Here is an 18,759-nt window from a genome sequence, read left to right on the forward strand (position 1 = left end):
ATTAACTTATTTTAAGAGACATAGAAAGTGTATTACCAATAAACACAGAACTTTTATAGCCTGTTCAGTTGATGTATTTATTGTTTTGCCAAGTAATGCTTTAAAGAATTTAAACTTTAGTGCAAAGTCCTTAGTTGGGAGATCTTTAAAAACTGAATTATTTATTTATGTGCTTCGATCTTTAAATACTTAAGAACATTTAAAACCATGGCGTAAATTTCGAATTTATAGACCAAGATATTAATAAATATTTTATATGCATTAAAGTGGTATAAATCGGTAAGAATAGCTTGACTTATCTTTCAAAAAACATATTAAAAACTCTCTAAAATATTGTATATATACCTAATTAAATATTAACGCCATATTAAATTCATAAAATTTTTGATGAGTTTTCGGTAAGTAGGCAACGTTTAAATTTATTTAATGCGCAAAATTTATGGCCTTTCAGTTAGTTTGACAAATGTTTTACAAGGGCAAATTGAAAAATAAAAGAGCACAGCAAAACGAATTACCAGGAGCAAAAGCGAAAAGCAACTGAAATAAGTTAAGAAACAACGAGCTGCTGTTATTTTGTGAACGTGACAGGCGCAAGGACACGACTCCTGGCACGGGAACCGGGGGGCAGCCTCGGTAGCAGGCGGGCTCGTGTCTTGGCGGCGTGAAAGTAAAACCAAATTAAACTGCCAGGGCCATAAATCAAAAGATATATCGGCGCCGAAGCCTCTTAACTTCTTGTGCATGTTGCCGCGAAAGATATACTTGGCTGAGTTTCTGTTTCGAGCAGGCTCCTTAAGTGACATTTGTCAAATCCTTAACTCAATTTTATGCTTGACGGCAAAGTTGTAACGGGTTAACAACTCATGCGTATAATCTTAAAGAAATAAACTAAATCAGCCGTCAATCACTTGGCATAAACCAGCTCTAAAATGTTCCCGATGGGAGATTGATTCTTTTTACAAGCAAGACTATCTATGCTTAAAATATCTACATAACAATTTATTACTAATTTCAAAATATTTGGTAGTCTATAAATAAAATAGTTCCATAAAGTATATCTCAGAAATATGAAAAAAATAAATTGTGTAGCTAAAGTACGTTCAATGTCATTGCCTAATCTAATATCAAAGACTTGACCTTCGGTAATCCCTGACAAATTGACTTAAGTTCTTTTCTTTGAATAATGGAAAAACTTTGTAATTGGCTGCCCTAATTATGCGCTTACAAACTTTTACTCGTTGCAGATAAACTTGACGCAAACAATTTGAGCGCACAAAAACACCTGGCCGCCCAGCCACTCGAGTCGAATCCTTACGCCTTACGCCCCGGGGGGGCCACGTAAATTGAACAAAAAACCACAGCCGCCATCATGTACGGAATGCTGTACGAGAGCGTGCAGCACTATATCCAGGAGGAATACGGCATGGAGACATGGACAAAGATCTGCCAGATAGTCGACTGCAAGCATAATAGCTTTAAAACGCATCAAATATATCCGGATAAGCTGATGCCGGATATTGCCGCAGCGCTATCCGCCTGTACGGGCGAGTCCTTTGACTTTTGCATGAACTTCTTTGGCAAATGTTTCGTGCGCTTCTTCAGTAACTTTGGCTATGACAAGATGATACGCTCGACGGGTCGGTATTTTTGCGATTTCCTGCAGTCCATCGATAATATACATCTGCAGATGAGATTCACATACCCGAAGATGAAGTCGCCCAGCATGCAGCTGACCAATATGGATGATAATGGAGCGGTCATATTATATCGCAGCGGGCGCACAGGCATGTCCAAATATCTCATCGGACAGATGACGGAGGTGGCCCGGGAGTTCTATGGCCTGCAAATGACAGCCTATGTTATCGAGAGTCAGAATGATATATGCGGCGGCACCGCGGGACCCATTAAGCTCTCCGACGGTCCCTTAACGGTAATAGTTAAGTATCGCCTGGACTTTGACAACCGCGACTATATGGCCCAACGTGTCAACGTTGTCGCCCATCCATCGCAGCTGAAGATGCCGTCGGTGGACCTGAACGTGTTCCTAGAGCTGTTCCCCTTTACAATTGTTTTGAATCATGACATGAAAATAACGCTAGCTGGCGAGAAGATCATTGAGACTTGGATACTGCATAATCCGGGCGTTAATCCCAAGAGCTTTATTGGCACCCATGTCATGGATGTGTTCAAGTGCCGGCGGCCAAAAGACACCAAAATCGAGTGGGATACCATTTTACAGATGCGAACCGTGCTGTTCGAGATGGAGCTGATACGCACCGGGCACAGTCGAGCCGCCTATGATGCGGCCCTCAATCTCGATTATGAGAACTACGACGACTCGAGCTTGAACGAGGCACAGACCATGGCAGTGGCCAAGGCCCAGGAGTTTGAAAAGGAGCATGAAAAGGATGAAGAAGAAGCGGCAGCAGCAACGAAGGAAATCGATCCGGCCACAGGATTGCGCAGGGCTTCAGTAGGTCTTCGTTCTATTCTGCTCAAGGGTCAGATGTTCTATATCAAGGATGTGGACTCGTTAATCTTTCTGTGCAGCCCCTTGATTGAGAATCTGGACGAGCTGCATGGCATCGGCTTATACCTGAATGATCTCAATCCACATGGCCTGAGCCGTGAGCTGGTCATGGCGGGCTGGCAGCATTGCTCTAAGCTAGAGATTATGTTCGAGAAGGAGGAGCAGCGCTCCGATGAGCTGGAAAAGTCCTTGGAGCTGGCCGATTCATGGAAGCGACAAGGTGACGAACTGCTCTACTCCATGATACCACGACCCATTGCGGAGCGCATGCGAATGGGACAAGAGCACGTCTGTCAAAGCTTTGAGGAGGTCTCCGTCATCTTCATTGAAGTAATGAATATTTACGACAGCGGCTCAACCAACGTACAGGAAGCCATGCAGGCTGTCAACACCCTAAACAAGGTGTTCTCTGCGCTGGACGAGGAGATCATATCGCCATTTGTCTATAAGGTAGAGACCGTGGGCATGGTCTATATGGCAGTGTCTGGAGCACCGGATATCAATCCTCTGCATGCCGAACACGCCTGCGACTTGGCGTTGCGCGTTATTAAGAAGGTGAAGGCCCACAATCTTCCGGATGTGGCTATCCGCGTGGGCATCAATTCTGGTCCAGTGGTAGCTGGTGTGGTTGGCATGAAGGTGCCACGGTACTGCCTCTTCGGGGATACTGTGAATACGGCCTCGCGCATGGAGAGCAGCTGCGATCCTTGGAAGATACAATTGTCCAACTACACGGCCATGAAAGTGCGGGAGGTGGGATACAAAGTGGAGGCGCGCGGCTTTGTGAAAGTTAAGGGCAAGGGGGATATGGAAACCTATTGGTTGCTCGCAGGACCAGAATAATAAACTTATTATATAAAAGTGCAAGTCAATATATCTGTCTTTGTAGTACTAAATGACACTTTAATGTAAAGATTTGGCATTTTAATAAAGAAAACACGCCGAGTTTAAATACCTAAAATGTGCGATAAGTGGTAAGCCGATAAACCGATAAACATCACATGCAGTTATCGGCGGCAGTTAGCCAGGCACACAACGTCATGGAAAATTAAACCGATAACCGGTCTGCTTCTTCCCTTGAAACTTTTGTGTTTGAATTTGATGATATAAAGATAGCATCCATATTATCTCAATTAGTTGATTCAGACTGTCAAGATGCTTAGGTATAATTTAATTGTTGCAGTTTGCGAAAACTTTGGCATTGGCCTCAAGGGCGATCTGCCCTGGCGTCTCAAGTAAGTTTCAAAGTCATGCGCATTCCGAGTTTTTTGTTATTTTTTTTTTTTTAAACATTTCCCATCGACAGATCCGAACTCAAGTATTTTAGTCGCACGACGAAACGCACTAGCGATCCTGCCAAACGCAATGTTGTCATCATGGGCCGAAAGACCTATTTTGGTGTACCGCCCAGTAAGCGACCGCTGCCAGACCGCCTGAACATTGTGCTCAGCACGACGATGTCTAAAGCAGAGCTACCAAATGATGTGCTGCTGTGCCGCAGTCTGGAGGAGGCGTTGAAAACGTTGGAAAGTGAGCCATGGTGCGATCAGATCGAGAACATTTGGATTGTGGGCGGCAGCGGGGTATATGAGGAGGCGATGGCATCGCCGCGTTGCCATCGCCTGTATATTACGAAAATCCAAGAGCAGTTCGAATGCGACACATTCTTTCCCAACATACCGGTTAGTTTTCATGAGGTACCGCTCGATGAGGACACGCCACATGGTGTGCAGGAGGAGAACGGTATTAAATACGAATACAAAATATTGGAAAAACAATAACTAATAATAAAACTACAATTTATTGATTACTGCCTCTCACATCATCTGCCGTTATTGTATCTCCATCAAGTGCCTTGGTGGCCAGCATTAGCTCGTATAGCTGTACTACTTGGTCATCCTTGAGCATTTCCACCGACTGGGGATCCAGCGGCTCGCCCAGTTCACCTTTCGGTTTGCCGCGCAGTCCCAGCTGCTTTGTGATGGTAGAGGCGTAGCGCTAAAAGAAGAGGCGTGGCAATTAGAAAGCCTTGAACACGCTTACGTAAATCTTACAGCCCACTCGGTCATAAAAAGTTGTGCCTCCATGGGATTGCATTTGAGATGCCGCCTGAACTCATCGCGCACATAGTTATCGCCCAAAGCGCGCAGTTCTGTGGGCAGACCTTCGGAATGTTTTGAATTAAGATCTGGTTATGCTTATGCGGCTGTTGCACTTACCTCGATGCAGTCGCAATATGGTTTTGTACAGTAAACGCACGCGCTGTGGGTGCGTCAATTGACTCATTGTTATTTTCGACATAGTGTTTATTTAATAAATATACTTAAATCTGTTCCATATAGGAATAACAAAATCTTATATTATAATAACAACTTGCTGCGCCAGGCAGCTAGTCAAACCCAGGGCTGGGAAGTCTATCGATATATCGTAGACGATGAATCTTATCGATAGGTGCAAATAACTAAAAAGAAAAACTGCAATAAAAAATATAAATAACCGTTAACAACGCATAAATATCGTCTGTAAATAAACCATATTAAAAGACATTTTCAATTTAGGTAATTATCATAAACAAAGCCATACAAGCAGGTTGGCAGCACTTACACAACTAGCAATTTCGAGCATTTGAATTTAACAGCAGTTTTAGTCAGATTGGCATGTCTGAGCCGCGCGTCCCTTGCAAAAAGAATTCCTGTACAGAAAACCGGGCTGTTTGCGCTAAAAAAACACAAAATAAAGTGCGTAATAAACGTCTATTGCACTGAAAAACTGTTCGGTTAGTGTTGCGCGAGTATCAGTTATAGTGTTAAACGTGTTTTTATGTGCGCTGTACAAGTCTAGCTTTACTTTTCGCTTGCGGCTTCCTTTTTCTATTCATTTTCTTCTGCACCAAGCGAAAGTTGCAGCCGCCACCGTCGCCGACGCTCATACCGCCCACAAGCTCACAAATTTTCATTCGCAGCTGCATTGTAATTAATTTAATGCTAAATGTATAATGTCGCTGGATGGCGCCCAATTAAACTATGTAAATGCCGCTGGCACTACAGTCGCATACACGGCGAAAGGACGTAACTTCAATGTGGGCTCCTTTTTGGGCTGCGATTTGGTGCTGCCCGATGCTGAGCGCATTCACTGCGAGATACAATGCGATGCCTTTGGCAGGGTGAGTACAGTGTGTGCATTCGTCTGTTGTGTGTAAGTGCGTGTGTGTGTGCGTGTGTGTTTGTGTGTAAATGAAATGCGCGCGTATCGATTTGCCATAGCATTAATAATAAGAATGTTTATAATTGTCAAATCTGTTCACATTCGCCATCTAGGTAACCATCTACAATCACTCGAGCAGCGAGCCAATCCTGCTTAACGATCAGATTGTGCAGATGAAGGCCAAGCGTCCACTGCTGCATGGCGCACGCATTAAAATACTGAATGAATCGTATATCTGGCATTTTCCCAAAAGTGAAGAGTCTAACACACCGGATCGACAGCCACCGGAGCAGGCGCCAAATTCATCGCCCAGTTTAAAAGTGAGTACAGTCCAATTGCTGGTACAGCTATATAGACGCTAATCTGGCTGGCTTTGGCGCATTTTACAGGCTCACCGACAACGTCGTCAATTCGACAATCGCCTCACCGTCCACAAGTAAGTAACAGCAAGCAGCATGAAGCATGAAGCAGCAGGCGGCCCAGGTAGTCAGAGACTGTCTAAGGACAAACACAAAGGACAAACACACATTTAACCCCTAAATGCGCTAACATATGCTCTGAGAGACAAGAAAACTCAAGAACAAATCAAGAAATTGCAATACAATCAAGAAGTTTTGGGCGCTGCAGAAGATTAGAAAACTTCATTTGTTAGTTAATTGTGATATTGTTTTATTAAACAGAAATATTGTGTAGTAGTTTGGTAGCACATAAAAATGTGTGTAAATACCTACATACAGAATTATTATATAGGAGCTTTACAAATGCAATATGTGTATGCACATATATACAAAAATATAGTACAGGACTATTATATGTTGTCTAGAAATAAACAGCGATATTTATTCAAAATTTTGTTATATTTGTAGCGATATAGAAACAATACGCAATTTGATAAAAGCAAATATTTGTTTACTCTACATGCTTTTAACATATATTACATGTTTCCAAAGGGAAATGTGTACAATTTAACTTCAAATAACTGTGCATAAACAAAATCTTTGATTATTAGAGCCAGAGCCACGCACATGACAATCGTATGTCTTCCATATGGAAGAAGAGTTCGGGCGGCTTGATTTTAGAATAGTCTTCAAGTAGGGAAAATTTCCCATTTCCGCTGAAAATTTGGAAACTGTTTAAAGTATGATTCGCAGAATGAGCAAAAAATAATAATATAAGCAGTTTCTTATACAGTTTGCTAATATTTTATTTTAAATATTAGCTTATAAAATATTCATTAGGGTGTTAATTCAGGCAAAATTATAATACGTTATATGACAAAATTTATATGACGTGTTTTACTTTTATAAAGTGAACAAGTATATAGTCTAGCAAATGGTCTTATAAATATTTCTAGAGTAATAATTAGTGTACTTTACTTTAAAACTTGATTGCCTCTGCCAGATCTTAGAAACTTTAAGTAGAATGCTAGAAAATGTTTTCAAAACCTCTAATTGAAAAGTTTCTAAAGACAATAGGAACTTTTGTGATTTTAGTGAATATGTGATTTACTTATATGCGGTTGCTTACAGCTTTCGATATTCAATCAATTCGGACGATGATGGCAACACATCCATTGAATCGCGCGAACTGGAGCTTAGCACGAGCAGCAATGCAGCAGAGCCTACGGTTGCGGCAGAGCCGGAACGCTGTATAACACCGCCAGCCAAAGACGTGGACGATACGATGCCCAAAGTGGATCTGCTGGAGGCGACACAGAACAAGGAGAATACCAGCAAGCCTTGCAATAAGCTAATGCTACAGTTGTGTGCCCGCTCGGATGTGGCAATCACATCGTTTTCACCACGCGAAACGGGCGTCAAGATTGAAAAGTCCTTCATGCGCGTGATGAAACCCAGCACAGCAATCGGACTGCTGTCGGCGGCGACAACGCCGAAAAGCGTCTATAATACGCCGAAGAGTGTGCTCTCCGAACAGAACGATGATAGCTGCAGTCGCGATCTAATGGAGTTCAGCACGCCGTCCACATCGAAAAAGGCTCTGGCTGGCAAACGTGCATCATCCATGTTTCTAATTGATTTGACAACGCCGCAACGGTTGCGGCCCACATTAGCCGTGACGCCCAGACATACGCCCGGCAGTGCTGGCATCATCAGTGTCGACTCCACAGATGAATCCTCTGATGCTTCGCCGCTGGTCATAGACATAACCAACTCGTCCACGCCCTCATCATCAAAACAACAGCCACGTCTGTTGGCCAAAACGCCCAAGGAGCAGTTGCTGGCGGCCGGGTCCACGCCGAAGCGTACGCCGCAGTCGCTGATGAAACGTGCACTGATCACCAGCGCCAAGAAGCAATTGCCCACAACTAACAGCAAACGCACCACGCCGGCGGCAACGTCTGGCAGGCAGTCGCTGCTCGAGGCACGTCGTCAGTGCCTGACCGCGCCACGACGCCTGCCCTTCCACCCGCAGCCGCAATGGCGCACAGTGGGCCGTCGTCAGCAGTCCGGAGTGCCTGCCAAAGCACCGCTGACATCGCCACGCAAACGTCAGTCGGTATGCTTAAGCAGTCCGCGCGACAACAAAATCTCGCAGGTGCGCAAAACGCTGGCCGCCGCCGCCAAGCTGAGTCCCGGCATGGGTATGAGCAACAAGCTGGTGGCCAAAGCACGTCGTGCTCTTAACTCGCCCAAGCAAAATTCACCGCAGCGCATCGCCTCGCCCAAAGTTGATGCGGCACAGCCAAAAGGAGCACCAGACCTTGCAGCCAATGACACCTTTACAACAGATCTTGAACTTAATTCTTCAGCTGAGCTGAGTCGCACGTTTACCATAGATGATAATGGCGAGCACGTGGAACAGCCCATGGCAGCAGCAGCTTTGGAGGCAGTGGCTGCTTTGATAAACGATGAAGAAAATGGAAAGCCTCTCCTAGTTGGTTTGCTGGACAGGAGTGTGGATAAGAGCAAACAGCTGGAAGCTTCTTTAAATGAAATTCAAAGTAATGGCAATGCTGCACGATTGGAGCTTAATGAGAGCAGCACAGGAATTGTGTCTGCAGCAGCCACCAAAGATACCGAAATTTCCAGAACAAGCAGCGAAATCAGTGAAGCCATGAATAAGACCAATGATAAGCATGCACTAGACAGAACCTTCGATGCGAATGTTTCTCAGAATTTGCCTGCAGATATTTGTATTGAAGCCAATAACGAATCCCTGAAGGCAGCCGTGGAGCATTCGACAACAGTTGAGCCTACCAGTGTTCGGAAAGAGAATCTTAGACCGACAGATGTTGAGCATAAAGTTGCCAGCGATGATAAATCTATTGGATCACAAGAAACAGACCAGGAATTGATTGAGGATCCACACACTGAAAGCGTGTGCAATGTGACAACAGTTGATGTTATTGACGATAGCATCTGCGAGGAGGTGGCCACAACAACAACATATCAAGAAGGTAAGAAGGTCTATCATCATTTTTCAATTCAAATTTAACTAATGTAATTTCACACACAGCTGAGGATGGTATTACAGACCTGCATATAGCTGAGGACGCCATTTGCGAGGAGGTGCCTACCAGCCAAGAGAATGCTGTCCAAGATAATGGTGAGTCTCAGGACTTGATAAAATGCAATTAACAGATGTACACAATGGAATGATATTGCCTGAGCCACGGCAACAGTCAAGGGCAACACAGAAGTTAATTAGTTAAATCTATTAAAGTGAATCCGAGGGTGGAAGCAGTAAAACCGATGTCTAAAATATGCAGCTGGTATCTAGTATTAGTAACATATATTTTATGACAGTGTGGACCTGGGTACAGAGCTTATTTAAATATTAACCTTATGTCAAACTAAGGTTTCCTAGAATTTTAATCGAATATTGGAATTATAAAAAACATAGCCTAATAAGTTATCAATCAAAAATCATGGAAAAAAGTAACTTTTCATTTAACAACATATTTTTTGTAACAAATTTGTATAGTATTATCCATTAAGGTATTTTGTATATTTGTATTATATGAATATAGATTCGCCAGAAGAAGGTGTCGAACAGATAGCACCAAGACGCAGCATGCGACGCCTTTCAGTGGAACAGAGTGCAGTCGGCTTAACGACCAGACGCAGCGTTCGCCGCGCCTCAATGGAGGCCAGCAACAAACTGGAGCAGTGCAGCAAGCCCACACGTCGTGCCTCGTGCACGGCGAGTCTGGAAAATCAAGTAAACGTCATTGCTCCCGCCACGCCCAAACGTAAGCGGCGCCTCACGGAGGAGCTGTCCACGCCAACTCGCAAATCGCTACGCCTGCTAATCCATACACCGAAGCCAGCAGCGGAAGTGGACGAATCTGTGGGCGACATGGGCGTCATAGTAGAAGAGGAGGATGCACTACAGATAGAAGGTGAGTACCTAAATGCGATGAAAACGTTTTTAGTAATGAACAATTTTTTCACAGCTAATAAATTGCCAGCGGATGAGGATTACGGCAATGAACTGACAGCTGATGCGAATGAACCAGATAAAATTGACTACCATGGCATGCGGGAGCTGTTGAAGACGCCCAAAAGCTGCAGTACACCGCGTTTCAAGGGACTCCGCGAAATGATGCGCACACCCAAGGTGCCCAAATCGCCAATACTGGGCAACATTGACGAGCTACTGGAAGCTGATTCAAATGATGCAACTGGCACTCCCAAACGTCAACTAACTGTAAATCGTGTTACATTGGAGCTGACACATTCCGAAGCGCCGGGCGATGCACAGGACTTGTATTTCAAGACGCCGCGTGGCAAGAATCTAATGATACCAAACGAGCCCGCTAGCGCTGTGCTGAAAACGTGTGAGAATTCGCTGGCCACGACCACTGAATACGATTTGAATGCAACAAATACAACGTTGCACTTGGATAAAATCTTTGATGATGTGCTGACGGCGGAAGCAACGAATCCCGTCATCACTGTCGAGGACTCGGAGGCCGAGATAAATGTGACTGCTGTCAGCGTAGCCAATACTTCCGCTCCGGATCCGTTGTCCACAACTGTAGCAAGAGACGAGTCTGTGGAACCGAGTGACACTATGAACTCCGAGGCGCTGATGACAATTGCTAATATTGATGGCAGCAATCGGGATCCCTTAACAAGCACCGCATTCAAGCCTGGCGCTGGAGGAGATCTTCATACGAGTGCGCTGAGCAATGAGCGTTATTCGGATATAGCCAAATCAACGGAAATTTGCGAAGTGAGCGGCATACAACTACTCGATCAGACATCGGATTCCATGTTCTCTGAGCAACTAATTGTTTCCGGCGTGGCCTCGTGCGATGTGACATTGGAGGAAACAAAGGCCACGGGTCTTGTAAAATTGCGTACGCCCAGGAAAGAGAGGCTGGAAGAAGGCTCTGATACGGATTCGATGGTGGGTCTGACTGAGCCTCTAGTACTTAGCGACGATGAGGATGAGGTGGAAGTGGTACCAGATGGCAATGAGCAACTAGAGAAGCCAAATGCCAACAAATCTGTCGTTCAAGTAGAAGAAACTCATCTTGAACAGGAGCATTCTCATCATGTTTCTATCAAAGAACCGGAACAAGATAGATACGATTTTGATATAGCTGAGAACTCATCGGTCAAAGAGCAAGAGTCCATTGAAAATAAATCAGCTATCTTAGATAATTCTCAGAAGAATGGCCAGGAAACTGAAGTCTCAATTGTCGAGGAATTATCAGTTCAACTTGAAACATCAACTCAAACCGTATTCCAGATTGATTTGGAGGCAACTAACATAGACGAAACGTTGGCTCAGATTGATATCAAAAGAAAATCTACAATTTATACTATTAATGTTAGCCAGGATGAAGTTAACACGAGCTTAGAAGAATCTTTAGACAACAATTTAAGCAAAGTGCAAGATGAGTCCATTATTGAACTGAATGCTTCAAGCGCAGCTGAAGAATCGTTGAGCAAAGATATAAATAAAGCTCCAGACGTGTGTAAAGATGAGTCCATAATAGAACTGGATGCATCAAATGCAGCAACGTCTAGTGTTGGGGAATGGAATAAATCAACAGTTAATGACAAAAATAAAGACTTTCAGTTCAATAAATCTCAGGATCTTGAGCAACTAGCTGATGAACTCGAAGCCGTCGATGAACCTGTCGAAGAATGGTCGATTGAAGAAGTTCTGGAATGTGAACTCTCCAGCAAAGAAAAGGGTGAGATTCAAAAAGAGCAAAGTCCAGAGCTTAAATCAAATGTATCTAAAGAATCCCTTGAACATGACTTGGCAAAAGATACAAATGAAGCCGAAATACCGGGAACACTTGAAGCCACAAATGAGCAAGAGTCTATTCTGGAAGAGTTTATAGAGTCCAAAGAAACCTCAATAAGTAGCACAAGCGCATCTAGGGAAACTGCCGATGTACAAGCTGAGGAAATTACAAAAACACCTGCTGATGAGGAGGCAATTGTTCAAAATGTTACGATTACAGTCGACCTAGAAGAGTCCGTTATCGAATTGGATGCCTCTGTACTAGAAGATGCAGATATTCTAATTGAACAATTAGAGGAGCAAATTCCAGAGATCGTTATAACATCGCCCAGTGAGATACTAGATTTGAGTGAAGCTGGGGTGGAAGCTATTCAACTAAATGAGTTGTTGATGGAAATCAGTGCCTCAACGGTGGCTCAAACTGAATGCAAAGGCGAGGCTACCTCTATCGAAGCTGAGCCGGAAATGGAGATGAATGCCTCAGCAGGCAAATCAGTTGTTCAAGAAGATATCCAAGAATCTATGCCAGGATCTGCCGAGGAATTGTTAAACCAATTGAATCCCACCGCTGAAAGTGAATCTGACAATGCCGAATCTGAGGAATCTGCTGCTCAAGCTATCCTTGAAAGCAGTACAACCAATGAGAATGAGTCGATAGTTCAGCTTGATGATGAAAACGAAAATAAATTCACTGCATCGTTTGGTGATATCCTGCCCAGATCTTCCGAAGAATCCTCAGCGGACACGAACGAAGCTCCCGCCAATGTAGAAGCGTCACTGATTGAACCAGATGCATCCGTTGCAGTCAAAGGCGATAAGAATGAGCAAAATGTCAATGAACAGGCTAGCGAAACAAGTGAAAAATCAATTGGTGATAAGGATAAGAATACAACTCAAGGCGATGAGGAAGTCACGAATGTAGATGAGTCCGTCATCGAATTAAATGCTTCAGTTGTAGCAGAAGCTGATAATACTTTGGATGAACACAAAGAACAAGCACCTGCACCATCTGAAGTCACGAATGTAGATGAGTCGTTGATTGAACCGAACACATCAGTTGTGGGTGAAGCAGATAATGTGGACAAACAGCTTGGTGCAGAAGCTCCTGAAATGATGGAATCATCTTCTGAAAGAGCTTCGATTGAGGCTACTGATGCACATGAAATGCACGTCACTGATGAAGCTATGCATGAGTCTGCTATTGAATTGGATGCTTCAGTTGTAACAACAACTGAAATTCCAATTTCATCCAAAGATAAAGCGTCAGTGGATGAGGAAGCTAAGCGGAAAGATAATTGCTCGTTTAAATCGAATGCAGAGACGGAAGGACAGGAATCTCTTGAAATATCCATAAACGAAAAGCAGACGGAAGAAGAAAATACAACCAATGGCAAACAAGATGAACCGATAGAGGAAATACCACCTTTTATTGAATCCTCAGCTCAAAGCCAAGACATAAAGGAAGCGGTGAATACTGTTTTAGATGCTTCGACAGCAAATCAGTCAGATCTTGAGGAACCTATTGAGATCTCGCAAGATATCAAATCTGACCATGAAAAAGTTGTGGATGTAATCGATACAGATGCTGCATGCAAAGCTGGGGATGATTTTATAGAAGAAAATGAAAACCTACTGGCAAAATCAAGCCCAGTTCCAGAATCATCAGTACAGGCTGAAGAGTCAACTACAAACTTGGATTACACGGCTGATAATGTGGCAGAGAAGGACATCGAAGAATCAAAATCAAGTCCCGTCGCAGAGTCTATAGAACTACAGGTTGAGGCTTCAAATGACACTTTGAATGAATCCGCCTCAAGTGTAGCCAAAATGGATGAAAATGTGACAGCTGAAGCTGCGCCTGACGAACAACTGGGAGTTCAAGGAGAAAGTAATCAAGTTCTTGACCAAATAGAAGCTGCAAGCGCGGATCAGTCGGAGCTGAATGTTGTAGCTGAAAATGATCAGAAGAAGCCCACGATTGACGAGGAGGAGTCTTCTGAAGAATCAGAAAAAGTTGAGGCAGCTATTAATTTGGATGCCAGCTGCGCGGCTGAGAATGATCCCGAATCTGTAGCAGATAATTCGATTGAAGAAAGCGCGGATCAGTCGGAGCTTAATGTTGTAGCTGAAAATGATCAGAAGAAGCCCACGATTCCCGAGGAAGAGTCTTCTGAAGAACCAGAAAAAGTTGAGGCAGTTACTGATTTGGATGCCAGCTGCGCGGCTGACATTGATTCTGAATCTGTAGCAGATAATCCAATTGAAGAAAGCGCGGATCAGTCGGAGCTGAATGTCGTAGCTGAAAATGATCAGAAGAAGACCAAGATTGCCGAGGAAGAGTTTTCTGAAGAACCAGAAGAAGTTGAGGCAGCTATTGATTTGGATGCCAGCTGCGGGGCTGAGAAGGATTTCGAATATGTAGCAGATAATCCGATTGAAGAAAGCGCTGATCAGTCGGAGCTGAATGTTGTAGCTGAAAATGATCAGGAGAGGCCCACGATTGACGAGGAAGAGTCTTCTGATGAATCAGAAAAAGTTGAGGCAGCTATTGATTTGGATGCCAGCTGCGCGGCTGAGAATGATTCCGAATCTGTAGCAGATGATCCGATTGAAGACAGCTTAGCAATGGATACAGAAGAGCAGTCGAGAGATTTATTGACTGGCGTCGAAGAATTTTTAGCTGAAGAAGAAGAATTGGCTGGACAGGAAGATAAAGGAGTTGGTAAAATGGCAGATCAACCGAATGCTGCACAGGAAACTGAAACTAATCAATCCGAAGGAGCGGAAGATATTATTCCAATGGAAGAGATCAATTTAAGCTCGTCTCAAGTTGAAAGCCTAGACAAAGATGATGAGGATGAGGTGGAGAAAACTGAAAAGATGCCCGCAGAAGTTTCACCTGTTGAAAGCGAGGCGGTAATTGACTTGGATGATTCCACAGTTGACTCCAGCTCTGTAGCTGCGACTGTGATTGAATTAGATGATTCTACTACAGCAGATTCCAGCTCTGATGCAACAGTTATTGCACCTTTTGATGAAGCGGTTATTGAACTGAATGATTCCTCAACTGACACCAACTCTGTGCTGGATAAACAAAGTGAGGACACAAAAGCTGAACCTCTTGAATCACCGCCAATGCAAGTCGCAATCGAATTGCCCGAAGATAGCAGCTCGATTTCGAATATAGAAAATGCCGATGCCGAAGCAAATGTCACAACTACCGACAACTTAAATCAGGTAACAGTAGGCGACGGGTACGAACGGCAGGCAGTCTCTGAACAGGTTCAAATAGAGGCAGTAGCTACTGAAGCCCAGAAAGTAAACGAAGCTGAAAATTTGGAGAACAAAATGGAGGAAGAGCCAAAGAAAGTGCGACGTGGCCGCAGGCCATCAATACTTGTGGAACCCGAAGCCGAACCTTACGAACCGAAGTCAAGCAAACGTGGCAACAGAAACGCAACACCTACTGTGAAGGCAGAAAATTCCAAGCTCAGCAGACGACTGTCAACAGATGTGTTTGCCGAAAGTCAAGATCAAGAAACTATTGAGAAAGCGGAAGTGCAGCAGAAGGTGGATGTCGTCGAAAATATTGCGCGTGTGACGAATGTGAAAAAGGCGCCAGAAGCTGATGATAAGACCATGGAAAAGCCCAAGCGACTTAGACGCAAATCTACGGCGGAGCTTGCGGAAAATGTAAAGCAAGTGTCTGCAGAGGCGACTGACCAGGAAAAGCCGAAGCGGCGTGGCAAAAAACATGCCGCTGAAATTGTTGATGCCCAAGTAGAAGGGAAAACGGACGACAGGACTAAAAGGTGTGGACGTAAATCTGCGTTGGAGACGGATGAAAGTCAAGAATCCGTTGAAAAGCAGGAAGCTGAAAAGATTGCAGAAGGAGTCGAAATAAGTACAGAGAATAAGTTCGATGAAACAAGCGATTTAACCAAAGCGAAACGGCGTGGAAGAAGATCAACAGTTGATGTCGAAGTCGAGAAGAATGTGAAAGACACAATCGCAGAAATACATAAACCGAAACGCCGTGGAAGGAAACCAACGGTGGACACTGAAGCAGTTGAGCGGGAAGTTGAGGAGACAATCGCAGTAGGAATTGTCACACACGGAGAGATTGTCGCCGAAGCGAGCGATCTAACCAAAACAAAACGTCGTGGAAGAAAAGCTACAGTTGAGGCAGTTGAAACGGAATCCCCTGCAGAGAAGAAAGTGGAAGAAGCTATCGAAGCAGAAAGTCAAACGTCTGAAGAAGCAAACAGTCTGCCCAAAACAAAACGTCGCGGAAGAAAAGCGACAGTTGAGGTTAATGAAACTAAGCAGCAAGCTGAGAAGTTGAAAGAAGCAATTGTGGATAAAACAATGGACTTGGATAAGCCTAGGACGAGACGCGGCCGAAAACCGACAACGGAAATTGAACCAAGCGAGGCGCCGGCACAAGGGAAACTCGTAGAGGGAACAAATGACGAAACACATACTCAAGTGGAGAAGGAAGAGGAGTCAACCGATACAGACAAGCCAAAGCGACGGGGACGCAAGCATTCCGCTGATGTTGAAGCTGAAGCGCCGGAAGTTGTTGCATCCGTAAAGCCCATTGAGGAGCCAATCAAAGAGAAGCCCAAACGACGCGGTCGCAAGGCATCATCGGCAGAGGTGGCAGAAACAACCGAAACAGCGCAGCTGCCAGAGCGCAAACCCGCGCGTACTGCACGCAAAGCTTCAGCGGAAACTGTGGAGCAGCAAGCAGCATCCAAGGAGCATCTTGCTATAATTGAAGAAGCAGCCGAGCCGGCGGCAAAGAGCATGCGTTTGGAAGACCCAGCTGTGGCGGAGACGTCGTCCACAGTCAAAAAGCGTGGCCGTCGGCCATCTGTCTCTGCGGAATCTGTGCAGCCAGCATCCCCGGCACAGGAGCTGGTCGTGGCATCCGGTTCACGGGAGAAGAGTGCAACGCGACGCGGACGCAAGGCCACAGCCGATACAGATGCGCCAGCTGAGACGGCTGAGCTTAAGCAAAAGCGACGCGGTCGTAAGGCATCGGACGACGGAATGCACTCAACGGATGAAACGTCGCAGGAGCCAGCAGAGAAACAAGCTAGGCGTGGTCGCAAGCCCAGCGCGGACGTAGAGCACAAAGCTGCCGCAGAAGCAGAGCCGCCAGTCGAAAAGAAACCCACGAAACGACGCGGTCGTAAACCGTCAGTTCATATAGAAACCTCCGTGGAGAAGCCGCCGCCGCCGACGCCGCAGGCGAAGAAGGCAACCGCGCGACGTGGACGCAAAGCCTCATTGTCCGCAACGGTTGATGAGCTGGAGCAGCAGCTCGATGTGCAGAATTTGCACGCGCAGCTGCCGGAACCAGCCATAGTTGTTGTGGCAGCATCGCCAAAGCCACAGCTGCCAAGCTCAGAGGATGAGCTAACGCCGCGACGTCGCGAAGGACGGAATTTACCGCGCAAGAACTATGACGAAACATCGGATGAGGATAAGTTGGGCTCCTCGTCTCGCCGAGCACGTAAACCTGCAGCCGGCAAAACGGCCGCAACTACAGCTGCCAAATCTCCAGGTGCAGGAACATCGCCCATACCAAAGCCCAACACGCCGCTGCCCACCAAGCAAAAAGCAACCGCGGAGCCGACTGTGGAGCCCGTGGAGCCCGTGGCGCCGCACACGCCCACTGGACAGACGATTGTACTGCCAGATCAAACAAGTTCACAGCGACGTGAGGGACGCAATGTGCCGCGCAAGAATTACAATGAAACGTCCGACGACGAGAAGCCGGCCACATCGCGGGGACGTCGTGTCCGTCAGCCGACGGCCAAGGCGCTGGAGCTTTTGGTGGATGCAGCTGTGCAACGTCCCGCTACGCCCAAGCGGCGCAAGGGCAAAGCTGCCGCCGAACACGAAGCCGAAGCCGAACAGCCGCCAGAGAAAAAGGTCGCAGCGGACGAGGCCACGCCTGTGGTAACCAAACCGCGTGGCGGTGCGCGGCGCAAGGCGCCTGAAATGGATGGAGGGGCCGATATTGTAGCCGCAGCAGCTAAACGCGTTGCACGCAATCGCAAGGAGAGTGCCACCAGTCAACACGAAGAGGCCGATGTGGAGGATGCGGCGGAGCCAAAGCAGACGCCAGCGAAGCGCAATGCACGCAAAGCCAAAGCAGCTGAGGCGCAGCCAGAGGCGGAGCAGCCGGCTACCAAAAAAGCCCGAGGCGGTGCACGCGCCAAGACGCCAGTCGTTGTGGCGGACCCGAACGATGTGGAGATGGATTCAACGGAGGTGCCGGCCACCAAGCGAGCACCGGCTGCACGTGGACGTGCTGCACGCACCACCAAGCCCGTCCAGGAAGTAGAAAATGAGTCGGAGACGCCGGCACCCATACGCGCCGGACGCGGTCGCAAGGTGCACTTCGAGACGACGGAAGAGACAACAACGTCAACAGCATCTGCGGCCCAGCCTGGGCAATCCGAAGCGCCCAAACGTGCCACACGCTCTCGTCGTAAATAAATCAACATACATACATATATATTATATATTTTAACATATTTACCATTTCTCCGTTTAAAGTTCATAAGTTTTTGTTTATTGTTTATGCCTCCTGTGTACAAAAAAAAAATGGTTTGCAGCATGGTAATATATATTTAGCTACGTACTGTTAATTTTTAAGTTTACAAATTCCGGAAGCAGATGAGAGAGTTGGAGTTGGAGCGAGTGCTATACGTTTAAGATAAAAGACACACGCTCAAGCATACATAAATGAGTTATAATAATAATACATAAAAGAATGCATA

The 18,759-nt window shown here is 45.6% G+C and overlaps 4 protein-coding genes across 6 annotated transcripts; 3 read left to right on the forward strand and 1 right to left on the reverse strand.

Annotated features, from left to right (window-relative positions):
* The first annotated feature begins 1,271 nt into the window (after positions 1-1,271).
* On the forward strand, positions 1,272-3,443 carry LOC135439072 (soluble guanylate cyclase 89Db). The gene has a single exon (XM_064697701.1). It carries the CDS (start codon positions 1,370-1,372, stop codon positions 3,371-3,373), a length of 2,004 nt encoding a protein of 667 aa, XP_064553771.1. The 5' UTR covers positions 1,272-1,369; the 3' UTR covers positions 3,374-3,443.
* Positions 3,444-3,589: 146 nt separating this feature from the next.
* Positions 3,590-4,350, forward strand: Dhfr (dihydrofolate reductase). The gene is made up of 2 exons (XM_064697710.1): positions 3,590-3,765; positions 3,837-4,350. The coding sequence occupies exons 1-2, from the start codon at positions 3,686-3,688 to the stop codon at positions 4,309-4,311; spliced, it is 555 nt and encodes a 184-aa protein (XP_064553780.1). The 5' UTR covers positions 3,590-3,685; the 3' UTR covers positions 4,312-4,350.
* Positions 4,313-4,943, reverse strand: Sdhaf3 (Succinate dehydrogenase assembly factor 3). 2 transcript variants are annotated; one of them, XM_064697728.1, is made up of 3 exons: positions 4,750-4,943; positions 4,585-4,682; positions 4,313-4,528 (listed from the first exon to the last, which is right to left on the reverse strand). In XM_064697728.1, exons 1-3 carry the CDS (start codon positions 4,829-4,831, stop codon positions 4,331-4,333), a joined length of 378 nt encoding a protein of 125 aa, XP_064553798.1. In that variant the 5' UTR covers positions 4,832-4,943; the 3' UTR covers positions 4,313-4,330. The 2 variants fall into 2 exon arrangements, with proteins under 2 accessions (XP_064553798.1, XP_064553791.1); XM_064697721.1 differs by having other exon boundaries at positions 4,585-4,694; positions 4,750-4,936.
* A 142-nt stretch (positions 4,944-5,085) lies between these two features.
* On the forward strand, positions 5,086-18,627 carry LOC135439060 (microtubule-associated protein futsch). Of its 2 annotated transcripts, XM_064697681.1 has the most exons (7): positions 5,086-5,693; positions 5,848-6,054; positions 6,124-6,170; positions 7,264-9,152; positions 9,212-9,301; positions 9,726-10,097; positions 10,152-18,627. In XM_064697681.1, the coding sequence occupies exons 1-7, from the start codon at positions 5,526-5,528 to the stop codon at positions 18,473-18,475; spliced, it is 11,097 nt and encodes a 3,698-aa protein (XP_064553751.1). In that variant the 5' UTR covers positions 5,086-5,525; the 3' UTR covers positions 18,476-18,627. The 2 variants fall into 2 exon arrangements, with proteins under 2 accessions (XP_064553751.1, XP_064553759.1); XM_064697689.1 differs by lacking the exons at positions 5,086-5,693; positions 5,848-6,054; positions 6,124-6,170; positions 7,264-9,152; positions 9,212-9,301 and adding an exon at positions 9,609-9,633.
* Positions 18,628-18,759: the final 132 nt, after the last annotated feature.

This window comes from Drosophila montana, unplaced genomic scaffold, assembly GCF_035044405.1.
Source record: "Drosophila montana isolate Dmon_TW-CO22-7 unplaced genomic scaffold, ASM3504440v1 contig_1505_1, whole genome shotgun sequence".
NCBI classification, from domain to species: domain Eukaryota; kingdom Metazoa; phylum Arthropoda; class Insecta; order Diptera; family Drosophilidae; genus Drosophila; species Drosophila montana.